Source organism: Cetorhinus maximus, chromosome 12 (genome assembly GCF_964194155.1).
Source record: "Cetorhinus maximus chromosome 12, sCetMax3.hap1.1, whole genome shotgun sequence".
NCBI classification, from domain to species: Eukaryota; Metazoa; Chordata; class Chondrichthyes; order Lamniformes; family Cetorhinidae; genus Cetorhinus; species Cetorhinus maximus.
In genome coordinates this window covers 60458515-60480264 of record NC_135890.1, presented here as the reverse complement: position 1 = coordinate 60480264, position 21750 = coordinate 60458515, and the positions used below count along the sequence as shown (strand labels likewise).

Here is a 21750-nt window from a genome sequence, read left to right as displayed (position 1 = left end):
CAAGATGGTAAAAAAATAAAAGTTGTGAACATACACTAGGGTGAAGAAGCAGTAGTGATAGCAAATTAAAAGCAATCAAGGCCAGTGATTAAAAAACCATTCAGACATAGAGCTGGTGTCAGAAATAGGGACCTTGAAGAAATTGTGTTTTTTAAAGTTGTATGGAACTCTAATGGAACTAGGTGACACAGCATTTAATTCTCTCACTTTCTAAAAGAAACATAAAAGATTCTAAGCAATCAGCGACCAAGACATGGTAGAGATAAAGGTCACGAAGATTGTGCTCCCTGCAGTGAGGGTCACCAGACTCTATAAACATTCCTGAACCGATAGCGGAAAGCCTCCTGGCGCATTGTGTACACCAGCGACCCCAAGCCAGGGAGAAGAACAGGAGAGGATGTGACCACCCTGATATCTTGGGTATCTGCCCTGTATCCATTGGTCAGAAGGGTTTGAACCAGCGATTGACATTGGATAAGCTACCAGCCCCAAAAATAGAGTATATTAATGAGTGCTCAGAGACAGGAGGCAGTTGTCGTCAGGGGGTTGTCTTCATCAGGGGGCAGTAATCGTCAGGGAGCAGGGCTCTTCGGGGGCAGTCCTCATTAGGGGGCAGTCCTCGTCAGGGAGCAGGGCTCTTCAGGGGACAGTCCTCGTCAGGGGGCAGACCTCGTCAGGGAGCAGGGCTCTTCAGGGGGCAGTCCTCGTCAGGGAGCAGGGCTCTTCAGGGGGCAGGACTCTTCAAGGGGCAGTCCTCGTCAGGGAGCAGTCCTCGTCAGGGGGCAGTCCTCGTCAGGGGTCAGTCCTCGCCAGGGGGCAGTCCTCGTCAGGGAGCAGGGCTCTTCAGGAGGCAGGGCTCGTCGGGGGGCAGGGCTCGTCGGTGGGCAGGGCTCTTCAGGGGCAGTCCTCGTCAGGGGGCAGTCCTTGTCAGGGGGCAGGGCTCTTCAGGGGGCAGGGCTCGTCAGGGAGCAGGGCTCTTCAGGGGGCAGTCCTCGTCAGGGGGCAGGGCTCTTCAGGGGGCAGTCCTCGTCAGGGAGCAGGGCTCTTCAGGGGCAGTCCTCGTCAGGGGGCAGTCCTCGTCAGGGGGCAGGCCTCGTCAGGGGGCAGTCCTCATCAGGGAGCAGGGCTCTTCAGGGTGCAGTCCTCGTCAGGGAGCAGGGCTCTTCAGGGGGCAGTCCTCATCAGGGGGCAGTCCTTGTCAGGGGGCAGGGCTCTTCAGGGGGCAGGGCTCTTCAGGGGGCAGGGCTCTTCAGGGGGCAGTCCTCGTCAGGGAGCAGGGCTCTTCAGGGGGCAGTCCTCATCAGGGAGCAGGGCTCTTCAGGGGGCAGTCCTCGTCAGGGGCAGTCCTCATTAGGGGGCAGGGCTCTTCAGGGTGAAGTCCTCGTCAGGGGGCAGTCCTCGTCAGGGGGCAGTCCTCGTCAGGGTGCAGTCCTCGTCAGGGGGCAGTCCTCGTCATGGGACAGTCCTCATCAGGAGAAGTCGTCATCAGGAGAAGTCGTCATCAGGCAGCCGCCTTCTTCAAATGGAAGATAGACCAGGAAAGAGAGAGGACGACATAGTAAAAGTTCCCTAACATTTCAACTGGAGAACAGAATGTTGCTACCAGAAGCTACTGAGATCAACACATTCTGTGCATTCGTATTCTGGGATCAGTGAACCGTTCTCAACCATCACAGGTTGTGTATCTTTCCTGTCTATTTAGCTAATGCATCATATCTAAACTGTTGACTCTTAATAAACTACCTTAAAATTACTTACTAATGCTCGACTGCCTTTCTTGGGTATCTGTGACTCCCGAACCCAAAATATTATAATGGGGCCCTCATAACAAGGAAAAGTCTTAGCTACCTTTGTGCCAATGGGTCCAACTTAATGCTTGGATTATTTTGAATGGTCTGCAGGAGTTCCTTCAACGTTGCTTTTTCTTTTTTTGGTTTTTTGCTCACAGGATTCTGAACAGCAAAAAATAATATGTTACATTAAAACTGCAAATCTCCAAAAGAATTATTCCATTAATTCCTAAATTGTGAATTAAGGCAACATTAATCATCTATGCATTTACATTCAACATCACTGACTCCAGCGCAATTTTACAATCGAAAACCAATAACAGAATCTTAATTCTTGTGAGCAATGCTTTAAAATCAGTCAAATATTGTACGTTTCTATAAAATGTTTGAACACATGGACAATGAAGTAACTTATGACAGAAGTATGGATATAAGGCTCGATTTTGACTTTACTAGAAGTAGGGATGACTGGTTTTACTGAATTTTATGAGTCAATCCCCTCAATTTGAATAGGCTCTCTGCACATGGAAAATGTTTGAGGGGAATCTGGTCTGAAAGCTGGGTGACTACCAATTTGATGGGCTCTTGAAGAAAACAAGCTTGCAGGATTACAGGGATAGGGAAATGATTCTGCCTGGATGTCCATGAAGAGCCGGCATAGACTCGATGGGCTGAATGCCCTCCTTCCGTGTAATATATGACTATGATTCTAAGGTACAAAGTTAAAATAATAGGGAAGTTTGAGCCTAAAGGCACAGCACAATAAGTATATGCCAATCTCTTTCAGTAGCAGGATGCTGCTGCAAAAAGTGGCATGTAAGGTGATGGCCTTTTTTGATGCTGAGGAAAATATCCAAGTGTGAAATGCTTGGATGAAGGTAGCTGATCAGATGAATCTCCTAGGCCCACCATAGCCCTTCATCACAGAATTCCATGCTAATCATCTTGTGGTCAAGCGCTCCAATCCCCCTCTACCTCTTCCAATCTGATCACCATGCTTTTTGACACACAGCACTCTTGCAGTGACACTGAGCTTACTGCATTCATGCACTGCTACTGTGCAGGGGATTTTAATAGGATTCATGAGCCACAAGGTAGGATTTTTTTACCGAGGTTAACAACCACCCAGCATTACACAAGCTCATATGACCCATATGACTCATATGATTCATATCACTCCTGGTTCTCTGCTCTCCTCTGCTATTTCTGAGATTTTATTGCTGGAAGTATCATGGGTCACAAGTATAGGCAGGCACTGTACAAGTGACAAGAATATGCCATCTTAATAACAACAGTACATTCCTGGCATCCACCATTGCTTAGGCAGAGACAAAATAAATTTTGAAGTATTGCAAACCATTTTGAGCCAATCAAAGAGTGATCAATTCAACTCTCCAGTTCCATAAAATTAAAAGTTCTTTCAGCAGCTTCAGGTATTCTCTTCAGTTGCTCCACAAGCAGCTGACATACAGGTGTACTAAATTGTGGCTATTTTCCTCTAGCAAGAGATGGGCTGTTCCATGGAAACAGGAATCCCACTTGGAATAAACTATTCCAGGCAGAGGACAATCCACCAGGGTCTGGTGTGGGCGGAACCATTGATTTAATGTAAGCTCACTGGGATTCCACCAAAGTGGAAAATTCAAGCAGCCAGCCATTCATTCATTTTTTGGGATGTTCGAACAACGAACACCAAGTGCTAATAAAAGCAGAATAAAATAAAATTTAAATTTTAAAAAATGCAGGATACCATGCATTTATGTCCAAAATCACATTTCTGTAATCAGAACCCATCCACATATTTACACAACGCATATCTCTCGCTATCCATGTAGGCAATTAGATTGTCATGTGGAGCCCTGATAGCCAAATGGGTTCCTTCTAAAATATATAGAAATAAGGTGCAAAGAAGAGCGGAATAGACAAAGTTAGAAATAATACAGAATTAGGCGGGATCATACAAAGAAATCTAAATTAGGTTTGGCATGGTTGTGTGTGAATACACAAAATGTTGAGAAGGTTGGTGAGCTGCAGATGCAAATAGCCACATGTGATCAGGATGCAAAGGTGATTTTTTTTAATTCTTTCATGGGATGTGAGTGTGGCTGGCAAAGCCAGCATTTATTGCACATCACTATTTGCTCTCAAGAAGGTGATGGTGAGCCAACTTCTTGCATTACTGCAGTCTCTCTGCTGTAGGTACACCCACGGTGCTGTTGGGAAGGATGTTCCAGGATTTTTGACCCAGCAACAGTAAAGGAATCACAATGTAGTTCCAAGTTAGGATGGTGTGTGGCTTGGAGGGAAATCTTCAAGTGGTGGTGTCCCCATTCATCTGCTGCCCTTGTCTGTCCAGATGGCAGAAGTCAAGTGTTTGGAAGGTGCCATCAAAGCAAACGGGTGAGTTACTGCATGCATCTTGTATATGGTACACATTTCTGCCAGTGTGCTTTGGTAGTAGAGGGAGCGAATGCTTAAAGTGGTGAATTAAGTGCTGATCAAGCAAGCTGCTTTATCCTGGATGGTGTTGAGCTTCTTGAGTGTTGTTGGAGCTGCGCTCATCCAGACAAATGGAGAGCATTCCATCATACTCCTGACTTGTGCCTTGTAGATGGTGGTCAGGCATTGAGGGATCAGGAGGTGATTACTCATTACAGAATTCCCTGCCTCTGGCCTGCTCTTGTAGCCACAGTATTTATATGGTTAGTTCAGTTAAGTTTCTGGTCAATACTAACATTCAGGACACTGATAGTGATGAAGATCTGACTCAAAAAAGGGGAAAATTGGATGCTTAATATTCCTGGGTATAAATATTCAGCAATGATAAGGTTGGAGAAAAAGAATGAGGAGTTGCAGTTTTTATTAAGAAAAATATTATAGTTCTAGAAAGAAAGAATGTCCTTGAGGAGTCAAAGATAGAACTATTTGGTTGAAGTTAAGAAGAAATAGAGGGGCTATGACATTATTTTGTATATATTATACGGCACCAAACAGTGGGAGGGAGATGGAGGAGTTGATTTGCAGGGAAATTACTAAAAGTTGCAAGGGCTAATGCGTAGTGATAGAGTAGTAAAGTAGAGAAAAAAACAAAAAGCTACTGCGGATGCTGGAAATCCAAAACAAAAACAGAATTACCTGGAAAAACTCAGCAGGTCTGGCAGCATCAGTGGAGAAGAAAAGAGTTGACGTTTCGAGTCCAATATGACCCTTCAACAGAACTGAAGTATAGTTAGGAGAGGGGTGAAATATAAGTTGGTTTAAGGTGGGGGGCGGGGGGGAGAGAAGTTGAGGGTGGGGTGGTTGTAGGGACAAGCAAGCAGTGATAGGAGCAGATAATCAAAAGATGTCACAGACAAAAGGATCACAGAGGTGTTGAAGGTGGTGATATTATCTGAGAAAAGTGCTAATTAAGAATGGATGGCAGGACACTCAAGGTACAGCTCTAGTGGGGGTGAGGTGGAAAGACTGGCAAGGTATTAGTTTTAGATTTAAAAATAATGGAAATAGGTGGGAAAAGAAGAATCTATATACATTAGTAAAGGGGGTAGGGGGAAGAAACGGGGTGGGGATGGGGTGAGGGAGTTCAAGATCTAAAGTTGTTGAATTCAATATTCAGCCCGGAAGGCTGTAAAGTGCCTAGTCGGAAGATGAGGTGCTGTTCCTCCAGTTTGCGTTGGGCTTCACTGGAACAATGCAGCAAGCCAAGGACAGACATGTGGGCAAGAGAGCAGGGTGGAGTGTTAAAATGGCAAGCGACAGGGAGGTTTGGGTCTTTCTTGCGGACAGACCGCAGGTGTTCTGCAAAGCGGTCGCCCAGTTTGCGTTTGGTCTCTCCAATGTAGAGGAGACCGCATTGGGAGCAACGAATGCAGTAGACTAAGTTTGGGGAAATGCAAGTGAAATGCTGCTTCACTTGAAAGGAGTGTTTGGGCCCTTGGATGGTGAGGAGAGAGGAAGTGAAGGCGCAGGTGTTGCATCTTCTGCATGGGCATGGGGAGGTGCCATAGGTGGGGGTTGAGGAGTAGGGGGTGATGGAGGAGTGGACCAGGGTGTCCCGGAGGGAACGATCCCTACGGAATGCCGCCGGGGGGGTGAAGGGAAGATGTGTTTGGTGGTGGCCTCATGCTGGAGTTGGCGGAAATGGCGGAGGATGATCCTTTGAATGCAGAGGCTGGTGGGGTGATAAGTGAGGACAAGGGGCACCCTATCATGTTTCTGGGAGGGAGGAGAAGGCGTGAGGGCGGATGCGCGGGAGATGGGCCGGACACGGTTGAGGGCCCTGTCAACGACCGTGGGTGGAAAACCTCGGTTAAGGAAGAAGGAGGACATGTCAGAGGAGCTATTTTTGAAGGTAGCGTCATCAGAACAGATGCGACGGAGGCGAAGGAACTGAGAGAATGGGATGGAGTCCTTACAGGAAGCGGGGTGTGAGGAGCTGTAGTCGAGGTAGCTTTGGGAGTCGGTAGGCTTGTAATGGATATTAGTGGACAGTCTATCATCAGAAATTGAGACAGAGAGGTCAAGGAAGGGAAGAGAAGTGTCAGAGATGGACCATGTGAAAATGATGGAGGGGTGGAGATTGGAAGCAAAATTAATAAATTTTTCCAGGTCCCGACGAGAGCATGAAGCAGCACCGAAGTAATCATCGATGTACTGGAGAAAGAGTTGTGGGAGGGGGCCGGAGTAGGACTGGAACAAGGAATGTTCCATATACCCCTAAAGAGACAGGCATAGCTGGGGCCCATGCGGATACCCATAGCCACACCTTTTATTTGGAGGAAGTGAGAGGAGTTAAAGGAGAAATTGTTCAGTGTGACAACAAGTTCAGCCAGACGGAGGAGAGTAGTGGTGGATGGGGATTGTTCGGGCCTCTGTTCAAGGAAGAAGCTAAGGGCCCTCAGACCATCCTGGTGGGGGATGGAGGTGTAGAGGGATTGGACATCCATGGTGAAGAGGAAGCGGTTGGGGCCAGGGAACTGGAAATTGTTGATGTGACGTAAGGTGTCAGAGGAATCACGGATGTAGGTGGGAAGGGACTGGACAAGGGGAAAGAGAAGGGAGTCAAGATAACGAGAAATGAGTTCCGTGGGGCAGGAACAGGCTGACACGATCGGTCTGCCGGGACAGTTCTGTTTGTGGATTTTGGGTAGGAGGTAGAAGTGGGCCGTCCGAGGTTGGGCGACTGTCAGGTTGGAAGCTGTGGGAGGAAGATCTCCAGAGGAGATGAGGTCAGTGACAGTCCTGGAAACAATGGCTTGATGTTCTGTGGTGGGGTCATGGTCCAGGGAGAGGTAGGAGGAAGTGTCTGCGAGTTGACGCTCAGCCTCTGCGAGGTAGAGGTCAGCGCGCCGGACAACAACAGCACCACCCTTGTCAGCGGGTTTGATGACAATGTTGGGGTTGGACCTGAGAGAACGGAGTGCAGTAAGTTCAGAGAGAGACAGATTAGAATGGATGAGAGGAGCAGAGAAATTGAGACGGCTAATGTCACTGTGGGTAAGCATCTCGAGATAAGTGATTACGGTGTCATTGTGGTTTATATTAGTTATGGGGAAGAACAAGGATAACCTGGAAGAGGGTTAATTTCAGTGAACTGAAGAACTGGGTGAATTGGAGTAAAAAACTGTAATGTAATAGTGGCCTTTAAAAGGAAGATGATTCTACTACAGTCTTGGCACATTCCTGCAAGGGGGGCAGCCAAAGTTCCCTGGATGAAGTTAGCAAATAGGATGAAACATATGTCAGTTTGATAATACAAGGCTGAATATAAAAAATACAGAGGAAAAGTGAAAAATAAGATGGGGCAAAAAGGCAATACGAAAATAGATTGGCAGCTAACGTAATGGGGAATCCAAAGGTTTTCATATTAACAGAAGAAGGGTTGTTAGGGCAATGGTGGCATCAATTAAGGACCAAAATGGAGATCTACTGGCAGGAGCAGAAGGGCTAAATGAGGTACAAAGCGAGTACTTTGCTTTGGTGTTTAGCAAGGAACACAATTTTACCCATGCCACAGTAAACAAGGAAGTTGTTGGGATGCTGGATCAGTTAAAAATAAAGAAAGGGTGGTAGTGCTTAAAATGGAGAAGTCACCCAGTATGGATGGGGCAAGTCTATGTTGCTGAGGAAAGCGGAGGTCTTGGCCCAATCTTCCAGCTCCTTAGAAAAAGAGGTGGTGCCAGAGGACTAGGGGATGGGATACAGATTGGAGGTACAGTAGGGGGTGATGCACAGCCAAATATAGAAGAGAAGCTCAGTCAGTCTGGAAGGCAAAGCAAATGTAGACCTGTTAAGGCACAAGGGAATAATGCAAGGCTGGGTTGCATCTATTTTAATGCAAGGAGTCTTACAAGTAAGGCAGATGAATTGAGGGCGTTAACACATGGGAATATGATATTGTTGCTATCACAGAGACATGGTTGAGGGAATGGCAGGACTGGCAGCTCAATATTCCAGGGTATAGAATCTTCAGGCGTGATGGTGGGGGGAGCGTAAAAAAGGAGAATCACTATTGATCAATGAGTCAATTACTGCAGTAAGGAGGGATGGTATCTTAGAAGGTTCCTCAAATGAGACCATATGGGTAAAAGTTAAACAAAAAAGGGGAAATCACTTTGCTGGGAGTGTACTATAGGCCTCCAAACAGTCAGGGGGAGAAAGCAGAGCAGATATGTAGGTAAATCTTAGAGAAGTGTAAAAATAATTGGGTAATCATAGTAGGGGATTTCAACTTCCCCAATATTAACTGGGATAGTCTAAGTGTGAAAGGCTTAGAGGGGTTGGAGTTCTTAAAGTGCATTCAAGAGAGCTTTTTGAGCCAGCACGTAGAAAGTCCTACAAGAGAATTAGGTACTGGGCCTAATTTTAGGGAATGAAGCCGGGCAAGTGGTAGAAGTGTCAGTGGGGGAGCATTTCGGGGACAGTGACCATAACTCTGTAAGATTTAAGGTAGTTATGGAAAAGGACAAAGCTGGACCGGAAATGAAGGTCCTGAATTGGGGGAAGGCTGATTTCAATATGATAAGGCAGGATCTAGCCAAAGTGGGCTGGGAGAAGCTACTTGTAGGAAAGTCTGCATCAGACCAGTGGGAGTCATTCAAAAAAGAAATGGTGAGAGTTCAGGGCCAACATGTCGCCGTAAAGGTGAAGGGAGGACCAAGTCCAGTGAGCCATGGTTGTCAAGGGATAAAGAGGATTGGATAAGAGAAAAAAGGAAGTTTATATAAAAGGCAGATATAGAGGGGTGAAAACTGCAGAAGTCGAGGAGTATAGAAAGTGTCGGGGGGTGCTTAAAAAAGTAATTAGGGGAGCGCAGTGGGGACATGAAAAAACACTGGCAGGCAAGATAAAGGAAAATCCCAAGGCATTTTATAAATATATTAAGGGCAAGAGGATAACCAGGGAAAGAGTAGGGCCCATTAGGGAACAAAGTGGCAATCTGTGGGTGGAGCCGGAGGACATAGGTGAGGTTTTGAATGACTACTTTTCATCTCTGTTCACTATGGAGAAGGATGATGTAGGTGTAGAAATCAGAGAGGGGACTGTGATATACTTGAACAAATTAGCATTGAAAGGGAGGAGGTATTCGCGATTTACGCAGGCTTAAAAGTAGATAAATCCCCAGGCCTAGATGAGATGTATCCCAGGCTGCTATGTGAGGCAAGGGAGGAGATTGCAGGGGCTCTGACACTAATTTTCAAATCCTCTCTGGCCACAGGAGAGGTGCCAGAGGACTGGAGGGCAGCAAATGTGGTACCATTATTTAAAAAGGATAGTAGGGATAAACCAGGTAATTAGAGGCCAGTGAGTCTATCAATGGTAGGGAAACTATTGGAAAAAATTCTGAGGGACAGGATTAATCTCCACTTGGAGAGGCAGGGATTAATCAAGGATAGTCAGCATGGCTTTGTCAGGGGGAGATCATGTACAGTAAATTTGATTGAATTTTTCGAGGAGGTGACTACTTATGTAGATGAGGGTAGTGCAGTTGACATAGTCTACATGGACTTCAGTAAGGCTTCTGACAAGGTCCCACATGGGAGAATGGTCAAGAAGGTAAGAGCCCATGAGATCCAGAGCAATTTGGTAAATTGGGTCCAAAATTGGCTTCATGGCAGGAGGCAGAGGGTGATGGTCGAAGGTTGTTTTTGCGATTGGAAGCCTGTGACGAGTGGTGTAAGGCAGGGATCGGTACTGGGACCCTTGCTGTTTGTAGTGTACATTAATGATTTTAGACATGAATATAGGAGGAATGGTCAGGTTGGTTTGCAGATGACATGAAAATTGGTGGTGTCGTAAATAGTGAGGAGGAAAGCCTTAGATTACAGGACGATATAGATGGGCTGGTAAGATGGGCAGAGCAGTGGTAAATGGAATTTAATTCTGAGAAGTGTGAGGTGATGCATTTTTTGAGGACTAACACGGCAAGAGAATACATGATGAATGGTAGGACCCTAGGAAGTACAGAGGATCAGAGGGACTTTGGTGTACATGTCCATAGATCCCTGAACGCAGCAGCACAGGTAGATAAAGTGGTTAAGAAGGCATATAGGGTGCTTGCCTTTATTAGCCGAGGCATAGAATATAAGAGCAGGGAGGTTACGTTGGAGCTGTATAAAACGCTAGTTAGGCCACAGCTGGAGTACTGTGTGCAGTTCTGGTCGCTACACTATAGGAAGGGTGTGATTGCACTGGAGCGGGTGCCGAGGAGATTCACCAGGATGTTGACTGGGCTGGAGCATTTCAGCTATGAAGAGAGACTGGATAGGCTAGGGTTGTTTTCCTTAGAGCAGAGAAGGCTAAGGGGGGAACCTGATAGAGGTACACAAAATTATGACGGGCATAGATAAGGTAGATAGGAAGAAACTTTTCCCCTTATTGGAGGCGTCATTAACCAGGGGGAATCGATTCAAGGTAAAGGGCAGGAGATTTAGAGGGGATTTGAGGAAAATTTTTTTCACCCAGAGAGTGGTTAGAATCTGGAACACACTGCCTGAGGGTATGGTAGAGGCAGGAACCCTCACAACATTTAAGAAGTATTTAGATGAGCACTTAAAATGCCATAGCATACAGGACTACGGGCATAATGCTGGAAAATGGGATTAGAATAGATAGGTGCTTGATGGCCAGCACGGACACAATCGGCTGAAGGGCCTGTTTCTGTGCTTCTTCCTATCGTGTCCACGGACAGTCTATACATGGCCCAGCCAGAACTGGACACATTTCTGCACCTTGTTGTTGAATTCGGCAAGAGCTGCCACAGTGCAGGGTTCCTCTAGCGATAGGCATTGCAGGAGATGTAGCATAATCTGTGGCTCAGTTCCACATTCACAAGTTGTCGGGCAGGTTGTATATCCCCATTTGCTTAGTGACACCTTTGAACGACCTACACCAGTCCTAAGTCTGTTAAGGCACTTTCAGGTTGCCCAGTTGCAATTAGCTCCTGGGGGAAGGCTTTCATCTGATAGAATTTCCATCGCTGGGGGTGGTTCGAGACTGGTGAGCCGGTCTTTCCACAAGGCGATGCGGGCTTCAGATGGGGTTGATTGTAATGGGACAACACTGTTCATGAAGCTCTTCCTTGACTTTAGGCGACTGGGTGTAGGTGTATGACCATGTAGAGGGTGCCTCTCATCTGATGTTTGACGGAATCGCTCTTTCTTGCTGGCTACCGTTCTTCTTATATCAAGGGGAGCGATACCCGCCAGGATATATAGGCTGTTGGTGTTTGTTGGTTTTAAACAACCTGTGATAAGTCGGCAGCTTGCATTCAGAATGGCATCCATCTTCTTAGCATGAGTAGCTCTTTCCCATGCAGGGCAGGCGTATTCGGCAGTGGAATAGCAAAGAGCAAGTGCACTGGTTCGCAATGTTTTCGAGCTTGCTCCCCATTTTGTGTTAGTGAGCTTATTCAGGATGTTGTTTCGTGCACTCACTTTTGCCTTTGTCTTTTCGATGTGGTTCTTGAAGGTGAGGCATCTGTCAAGGGTGACTCCTAAGTAGATAGGGTGCTCACAATGCGTCAGTGTTGCTCCACACCAGGTTACTTTAAGCTGGCGTTTGGCTTCACGGTTTCTGAGGTGGAATGCACAAACTTGCGTCTTTGATGGGTTTGTGCGAAGGTGGTTTTCTTCATAATAGGATGTTAGTCCCTCCAAGGCCTCAGAAAGCGTTTTCTCCACAGTGTTAAAATCAGTGCTTTGGGCAGTGACACATAAGTCATCAGCATATATAAAACGGCGTGTGACACCGTCCATAGGTTGGTCATTTGTGTAGATGTTGTACAGCAGCGGTACAAGCATGCTTCCCTGAGGAAGACCATTCTGAATACGCCACCTGCTGCGCTTCCCACCTAGTTCAACATAGAACCGGCGATTCTGAAGCATGCTTTCTAACAGCTCTGTTAAGTGAATATCTTTTGTCATCTCTAGGATCTTGCAGAGGAGACATCTATGGTTCACTGTATCGTATGTTGCTGACAGGTCTACAAAAACAGCACCTGTTATCATCCCTTGCTCAAAACCATCTTAGATATGTTGTGTGAGGTTGAGCAGTTGGCTTGTTGTTGGTTTGCCAGGGCGGAAACCTGCTTGCTCTGGAATGATCTTCTCATCTACAGTTGGTGCTATCCTACTGAGTATCAGGCGTTCAAACAGCTTATTGGTGTGGCAAAGCAGTGAAATTGGCCGAAAACTGTTTCTGTGCTATATAACTCTATGACTCTATGACTGGAGGAATGCAAACTTTACATACCTGTTTAAAAAAGGGAAGGAGGACAAGCCTGGAAATTACGGGTCAGTCGGTTTCGCATTGAAGGTGGGGAGGCTTTTATAAACATTAACCTGGGAGAAAATTAATAGCCATTCAGACAAATATGGCTGAATAAAGAAGGGCCATCATGGATTTGTTAAGGGCAAGTTATGTTTGGTCAACTTGATTGAGTCATATGATGAGATAACATAACAGTAAATGAAGGCAGTGCAGTGTATACGGACTTTCAAAAGGAGCTTGATAATACACAAAGTAATAAGTTTCTTAGCAAAACTGAGGCCCAATGGATAAAGGGAAAAGTAGCGAATACAAAATTGGCTAAGGGATAGAAAACAGAGTTGTGCTGAATGGCTTATTTTCAGATTGGAGGGAGATATACAGTGGTGTTCCCCAGGGCTCAGTATTAAGGCCAGTGTTACTTTTGATACTCAATAATAACTTGGGCACAACGGGTACAGGGCACAATTTCAAATTTGCAGGCGACACAAAATTTAGAAGTTTGGTCAACAGAGAGAAGAATAGTAATAGACTTCAAGAGGTCAAAGCTAGGTTGGTGGAATGGCCAGACACATGGCAGGTGAAATTCAACAAAACAAAGTGTGAGATGATACATTTTGGTAGGAAGAATGAAGAAAGACAATAAATACTAAGTGGTACAAATTTAAAGAGGGTGCAAGGACAGAGAGGCCTAGAATGTGTAAGCACAAATCTTTGAAATTAGCCAGATAGGTTAACAAAGCACAGCATTTCATACAGTACACAGAATATTCAGCACAGAAACAGGCTATTTGGTCCAACCAATCCATGCTGGCATTTAAGCTGCAGCTGAGCCTCCTCCCATTCTTCCTCATCTAACTCTACCAGCAGAGGGCAAAACTCTATTTCCTTCTTCTGCCTGTGCTTATCTAAGCCTCCCCTTAAATGCATTTATATTATTCACTTCAACCACTCCTTGTGGTAACATGTTCTACATTCTCAACGCTCTTTGGGTGAAGAAGCTTCTTCGGAATGCTCTATTTGATTTCTTGGTGACTATCTTTAACAGCCTTTAGTTTTGTTCTTGCCCAAAAGTGGAAACATTTTCTCTGTGTTTACTCTATTAAAATCAAAACTCCTATTAACTTCTATCGGCCTTCTCCTTTCAAGAGAAAAGAGACAGAGCCTCTTCATTCTTTCATAGGTATAAGCTCACATTTCTGGTATCACCCTTGTCATCAAGTTAATAAAGCATTTGGGATTCTGGACTTTACAAATAGCAGCATTGAGTAGAAAAGCCTACAAATTATGCTAAACCTACATAAACCAATGATCCCAAGAGCAAAATACTGCAGAATGGTGTAAATCTGAAATAAGAACAGAAAATGCTGGAAATATTCAGCTGGTCAAGCAACATCTATTCAGGCAGAAACAGGGTTATAGGCCAGAAATTTTCGATTCTCCATTCTCCAGCTGAAAAGTCGGGAGTGAGTATGCCTGTACCAGGCTCGGAAGCCTTGACCAGATTTATGGTTATCAGGCTGCCTGAGGGCGTGGTTTCTGCCCCAATGTGAGAGGATACCCGCCTTCAAGAAATGCCAGCTCTCCAGTCCCATTAGCACTATCAGGAGTGGTGGACACTGCTGAAAGTGCAGCAGACCACCACGAGGAGACATGGAGGAGGCTGGATACCTTCGCTGGGACCAGTCAAGCAGGCCTAGCAAGGCGTGTGGAGAAGTCAAGATTGGGGGCCAGGGGTGGCCACAACAAGAAGGGGTGGCCATTACTGTTGGGGGTGGGGGGTCATCAGATGGGCTTGATACCTAAACAGGAAGCCCACAAACCCCCATCGAGGCCAAAGCCTGGCGCCTTTTCTGCATGTCATGGGCACCTTCCAGTGGTGGCAGAAGGGGGCTCTGAAGTAGCTGCCACTGGTAAAATTGTAGCAGAGGTGAGTAGGTGATGCCACATCCCACTGGCATGCCACCCGATTTTATGCCCCCATGCCCACCTGCCGGACAGTTCCCGGGGACCGAGGGTGCACAAAATTATGTCCAAGGTTTCAGGTCGGTCATCCTTCAACAGAACTGGGAGTTCTTAGAGAGGTAACAGTTTTTAAGCAAAGTAGGGAAAAAGGAGTGGAGGAAAGAGCAAAAGGGAAATCTGTGATTGGCTGGAAGGCAGGACAGGTTAACTGACAAAGGACATGTTGGAGCAAGTCAAAAGGAGATGGTAATGGGACAAGTAAAGAAATAAAAATGTATCTAAAGGGGGTGTAAATGGGAAAAGTAGAATCATCACTAATTGTTGACATCCAAACACAACCACAGAAAAAGAACACAAGAGAACCAAAGAAAACCATAACAGAGGAAAAAAAGAGGACGGAGATTAGGCTCTGAAATTGTTGAACTCAGTGGTGAGTCTGGAAGACTATGAAGTCCCTAGTCAAAAGATGAGATGTTGTTGCTTGAGCTTCATTGGAATAGTGTAGGAGGCTGAGTGGGAGTGGGACTGGAAGGACAATTGAAATGACAGTTGAAAGGAAGCTTGGAATTACACTTGCAGACTGAAAGGAGGTGTTCCACGGGGTGGTCACTCAATCTGTGTTTGGTCTCCCCAATATATAGGAAATTGCTATACATTCTACATAAACCAGTAGTTGGGCCCTAACTGGTGCATTGTGCTGAATTCTGGGCACCACAGCTTAATAGAAAGAACACAAAGGCTTTGGAAAAGGTACAGAAGGGATTTACTAGAACGGTTCCCAGGATGCGGAATTACAGTTACTTGCATAGATTGGAGAAGCTGGAGTTGTTCTCCTGATGCATAGAAGGCTAGGAGGAAATTGACTTGTGTTTAAAATCATTAAGGTTTTAGACAGAGCAAAAAACAGAAACTGCTTCCTATGGCAGAGCGACCGATAACCAGAGATTTAAAGTGATTGGCAAAAAAAGCTGAGGCAACATGAGGAAATGGTAATTTATGCAACAAAAGGTTAGAATTTGGAATGCACTGCCTGACAGGAAACAGATACAATGGTAGCTTTCAAAAGGGAATTGAATAAATACTGAAGGAGAAGAAATCACAGGGATATGGGAAAGAACCTGAGTGGAACTATCTGGATTGCTCTTCGATAGAGCTACAGTCCTGATAGGATGAATGGCTCTATCTGTGCTATACTTGATTCTTGTTTCCATTAGGAAAGTGATAAAGTATTTCCCAGACAACATTTTTTTTAATTCATGGAATGTGAGCATCACTGGCTAGGCCAGCATTTATTGCCCAAGAGTCAACCACATTGCTGTGGGTCTGGAGTCACATATAGGCCAGACAAGTAAGGGCGACAGGTTTCGTTCCCTAAAGTGTATTAGTGAACCAGATGGGTTTTTACAACAATCAACAATGGTTTCATGGTCATCATTAGACTTTTATTAAATTCAAATTCCACCATCTGCTATGGCAGGATTTGAACCCAGGTCCCCAGAGTATTACCCTGGGTCTCTGGATTATGAGCCCAGTGACAATACCACTACTCCATTGCCTCCCCACCTTGTACATGCTGTGTACAAGTATAAATAGTTCCACTGGCAGAACAGCACAAAATTTGCAAAATTTACCCTGCGAGAAATCTTGGCAATCCTGTATTTTCCCCAAATTATTCTCTGCACGTTCAATCACAATGGATTTCAGCTTATCCACAACACTTGGTATAAAATGTTTACACTTTTGCTAGAACAATGCCTGTTGCAGGAAATCCAAACGAGGTAACTAGTAAGTACAACCAGAAATCACCACCGAGTATGCCAGCTATAACTTACATTGTGATACTCTATCACAACTGCTGCATTTTTCAGGTGTTTAATTGCAGATTTTTTTCCAGATGTTTTCTTTTTGCCAAGAAGAGCTCTGTTCCGCCTGTTCAGTTAAAACAAAATGCTGTTATGTATTTAGGCAAGCAAAGAACTAATAAATATGTTGATAGACACCTTAGCTCCAATAGTTACTGGGGCCAAGCTTCATTGGTGGAAGAGTTATGGGCCCAACAGCTTTGAACAGGTTCCCAGCCCCGAAGCCAACTTTACTGGCAGGCTTGGCTACCTGTTGGGTAGAGAACACCCAAGAAAAGGGCACAAGTGAGTGCTTGCTGTAGATAGAGATTGTCAGGGTAGAGCATGGTTAAGAGGATCTGAGATGACTGAGGGTGGTAGAAATTGTGGGAGGTCAGGAAAGCTCAGTTGTTGGGTGTGTCAAGAAGAAATCAAAGGGCTTAGGGATCGAAGACAGAGATGGGGAATAGGGGAGAGTTGAAGATGGGGTGGGGTGCAAGGAGAGAATGGAGAAGGGTGAGAGATTGGGGACAGAGGTGAGGGGGATTAGAGGACAGAAGGAGCTATACGGGTCAAAGAAGCCAGTTGGTAAAAAATGGCTGAAGTTGCTGATGGGGTAGTGTGTCAGGGGAGATCATGGAGGTGGAGGAGGGGTTTATAGGGTTATCTTGTTCGGCCTGAGGAAAGACACCTGTTCCTCCTAGCCCATAAGAAGTATGTAAAGGCATGCACCTATTGGATCCAGGCCTTCTTGCCTTGTTTTACCTATTAGGTTCTCCAAGGGTCAGGAAGCCCAGCTGTGCTTAAAAATAGAATCACTGTTAAATTGGCAGCACACAGATCTTTAAAAGGTATCAATAACCAATCTCCCGCTGAGAATTAATTGGTTGCCCTAATCCCGCTTCAGTTACAACTGAATATCACTGGGTTCCTGTTTCAGATTTTTAAGTTTAACTTTCCATCCAACCTTAACCCACTAGTTTTTGGGAAGTTAACGCTACCCTCCTCACTTTCTTGTACTGTATTCATTGGGCGGAATCATCCCAGAAATCGTCAAAGTCCAATATCAGGTGGGGAAAGAGATATGTCCTGTCGATGGCAATGGCAGTTTTCTCCATGGTATCATGCGGCGCCTTGTTGAAAAATGCAGAGGTACGGGTTTCAACTCAGATCGCTGGTGGCATGGCGTCTGATTCGCCCACCCCACCGTGACCTCAGGCCTTCAGTGATCCGGGCGCCATATTTAAAGGGCGCCCTGCACAGAGCTAGCACTCTAAGGGATCGAAAGCTGCTGAAAAGTCATGGCTGCCAGAGGGAAGAAACATGCTATCCCAAACATGGCGACACCTTCCTCGAGCACATACTGGGTGCAGTGGAGGCCTGCCACGATGTCCTCCACTCTGGGCAAAGACTAGGGGGGGAGGGGGAGGGTAACCCTGCCGTTGAGCGACTTATGGTTGGGGGCGGGGTGGGCAGGGGCAGCCCTGCCATTGAAATGACTTATGGGGGGAGGCCACCTGCTGCAGGATTTGGTGCCACGGGGACAGGGAGAGCATCCACTGCCAATGGCTGTGAAAGTGACAGCAGCACTCCTTTTCTACGCCAATGGCTCCTTTCAGGGCTCCACAGGTGACCTCTGTAGGATCTCTCAAGCCTCCATCCACCAATGCATCCATGAGGTCATGGATGCCACCTTTGCAAGGGCACACAACTTTGTGCATTTCACCTGGGACCAAGATAGCCAGGATGCAAGGGCGATTGGATTCGCCCAGATCTTGGGTTTCCCAGAGGTGTAGGGTACAATCGACTGCACTCATGTGGCGCTCAGGTCTCCATTACAACATGCAGTCAATCACATGAACCACAAGGGATTCCATTCACTGAATGTATAGCTGGTATAAAACCACCAAAAATGCATGCTACAGGTGTGCACACAGTTTCCAGGGAGTGTGCATGACGCCTACATTCTCAGTTGGTCAGAGATCCCTGAAGTGTTCCAGAGTCCACAGAAACTGCAGGGGTGGCTCCTCGGGGACAAGGGCTACCCATAGAGGCCATGGCTGGTGAAACCCGTGCACCGTCCTCAGGCTGCAGCAGAACGAAGATATAATGAGGCTCATGCTGCAGCTTGCAACTTGGTGGAGCAGACCATCGGGATGCTGAAGATGCGGTTCTGGTGCCTGGACCGGTTTGGTGGAGCCTTGCGATACAGTCCACAGAAAGTGTCATGCATCATTGTCATCTGCTGCGCCCTTTACAGTGCTACAACAGGGAGAGGAGCTGCCTGAGGAGGAGATGGAGGAGCTGCATGTCTCCTCCGATGAGAAGGACGCCAATGGGGATGAGAGTGAGGAGGACCTCGAAGGCGAAGATGATAGTGATGAGACCCTCGCACTGGCCAGACAAGGCAGGCGTGCTCAGCAGGCCCTCATAGCAGCTAGATTTGTGGAGGATGATGACATGCAGTGAGGAGACCCCACAGAATCCACACATTGCATTTGTCAACGTTTGACTCCAGTCTGGCTTGTGGCAGCGCACATAGCCTCTGTGATAATGCTCCTGTCATGGAGATGCAGTGGAGGCCCTAATAATCGCTTGATTACAGGAGGATGATGATAACATGCAGTGAGGACACTCCATAGATCTTCACATAGCCCCTGTGAATGTCTGACTCCTGTCTGGCCAAAGGCAGCTCGCTTGCGCTCCGTGATCAAGGTCATATAATAGAGACGCAGCCATGAAACTTTAGAAGCATCTGATCCTTTGTCCGTCTTCAGCACCTGACTCATTCAGGAGCACAGCATCACTGGTCACAGATGCTGAAGGGATGAGGGCCAGCCCCACCTGAGAGCACACAGAGAGAATGATGGAACTCTGTGACGCCTGCCCACGACATCCTGGCAGCAATGACAAACACCATCACGTTGCAGGCATCAGTAATGTGTCCAGGGAGTGTGAGGCTGGACCATCACTTTGGTCTGAAGGCTGCACAAAGCACAGGGAAGAGGACCTGCATTGAGATGCCTGCCTTTATCTTGTGTAGAAAGGTTTCACATCTAAGTGACACGAATACTGCTCATCAGAACAAGGAGCCATAGGCAGGGAGACATTCTTGGGAGTTTATTGACAATAGTGAACAGTATATACAAGTGATTAACACCCATGTCCAGGCTGTGCAACTAGTTGCAACGTCACTGGACCAGTCATCCAGAAGTTCAGGCTAATGGTATTCCACTTCAATAGCTCAGCTGGTAGAGCGGAGGACTGTAGGTGACTTTAAAACTGACATCCTTAAGTCATGGGTTCAATTCCGGCTCAAAGGAAGCCCTCCTTGTTGAAATTTTGCCTTTGCTTTGCAGTTTCCTTTTAAGGGGCTGCTTTTTAATTTGTCCCTGATTTTTTAATTTGGTTTATTTGTTTTGACATGAAAAGAGTTACATCTTCTTAACTTTCCTAACCCTGCTGCTACGTCTTGGTGCTCCCTGGACATCCACAGTGGAGGAAGAGGCAGCCTGCTGACTCCAACACCCTGTCTGTGATGACCTTGGCAGGCGTCTTCTGGAGGGCTGAGACCTGGAGGGCCCCAGCCCGCTTTCGGGGTCCTGCTGTGTGGTAGTGGCACCCTCCTTGGCCTGTGTAGCTGGAGCTGCTAAGGTCAAAGGAAGAGGGGATTCAAATGGGCCAGGCACTCCTGGAGTCACCTGGCTGTATGGGCCTGGGGCGTGCACCTGCTGATCCTCCTCCCTATGGGTGCCCGAGGCTGACTCCTTGAGAAGGGGTAGCTGGAGTGAGATCAAGCTGCCCCGCACCTGTCTCACGTACACATTGTTGGAGGCCAACAAGGCATCAGCGATGGAGTTGAGCCCGCGCAGCAGTGTCAGACCGACATCTTGGACCAAGGTCTCCATGGCAGCTGCCATCCCACCAGCGTTGACCTCAGTGTGCTGGTGTGCCAGCAATATCACCACAGCCTGAAGGCAGGTGGACTCCTCCATCGTGCCTTGCAATCTGAGGAGTGCATTGGACATCCCTTCCTGATGTTCCCGAGCTTGCCTTTGCAGCTCCAGCAACTGTGACATGACCAAGTCCAGAGGTTCATCATCTGACTCGGACTCAGCAAATTTTCAGACTCCAGCAGCCCTCCAAGTGCTGGGCACCTGGGAAGTCCCTGCCACTGCCTGCTGTGGATCAGACAGTACAATATGCTCACTAGGTTGTGATCCCAAGGATATTCTAAAGCTAGGTCCCACTGAGGTATGTGTCTCTGCGCTGGTTGAGGGTGTGGGTGAGCGCTGTGATGGGATTACAAGGGGGGTGCACCTCCAGATTCCTCTTCAGAGGTTTCTTCGGGGCTTGATTGGAGGTCCTGGGTCATGGACTCCATCGGTTGTTTCCCAGATGTGCCTGCGGAAGCAGAGAGAGATAACTAGTGCATGGCAGTGGCCTGTGAAACAGGACACATCACTCACAGTAAGGTTGTCTGATATGTGTTATGCTGCTGGACCCTCACTGGGTAGAACACTGCCAACCTCACCGTCAGCACAGGAACAGTCCAGATCGTCACCGGCCATCTGGATGGCTCTGCTTTCAAAGTCCGTGAGGGCCTTGATTTCAGGCATTCTTCCACCTGTCTGCAGCTCTCCCTCCTGTTGTGTGCCAGCCTGTCCTGCATGAATAGAGATGGAGAGAGTGTAAGCAGGATGCCTGCCAGGCCAAATGACAAGTATGCCTGGCATGTGTGGGTGATGAGTGGTCCCATGGACGGGATGAGGACAATGATGGTATTTGTGTGAGAGAGTGAATGGTAATGTCCCTTGAATTGGCAGTAGTGAGATTCCTGCAGATGTGTGATGGGTTTGTGTGTGAGTTGAGAGTGATGAGAAGAGTGACTTACCCTGGCAGAATGGAGGAGAACATTCATCCTCTTGCAGCATTGGAAGGTTGTCTTCTTTTGAAGGGTGTTAGCACTGACCACCGCTGCCACCGCCTCCCAAGCCTGGTTGGTCACACCGCTACTCATCCTGCGGCCAGTGCGGGGGTAGGGGACATCCCGGCGGGACTCCACGGCATACAAAAGGTGTTCCAGTGATGCGTCACTAAACCATAAGACCATAAGACATAGGAGCAGAAATTAGGCCATTCGCCCATCGAGTCTGCTCCACCATTCAATCATGACTGATAAGTTTCTCAACCCCATTCTCCCACCTTTTCCCCGTAACCTTTGATCCCCTTCCCAATCAAGGACCTATTTATCTCGGTCTTAAATACACTCAATGACCTGGCCTCCACAGCCTTCTGTGGCAATGAATTCCATAGATTCACCACTCTCTGGCTAAAGAAGTTTCTCCTCATCTCTGTTCTAAAAGGTCTTCCCTTTACTCTGAGGC

General features: G+C 46.9%; 1 protein-coding gene across 1 annotated transcript in view; it reads right to left on the bottom strand.

Annotated features, from left to right (window-relative positions):
* Nucleotides 1-1844: 1844 nt before the first annotated feature.
* The window catches only part of cfap54 (cilia and flagella associated 54), a 264156-nt gene continuing 244250 nt past the window's right edge, over nt 1845-21750 (bottom strand). Inside the window, exons 33-34 of the mRNA XM_078554638.1 lie at nt 16355-16451; nt 1845-1952 (exon numbers count right to left, since the gene is read on the bottom strand). Of these exons, the coding sequence (XP_078410764.1) occupies nt 1845-1952; nt 16355-16451 (205 nt within the window). The remainder of the gene's footprint in view (nt 1953-16354; nt 16452-21750) is intronic.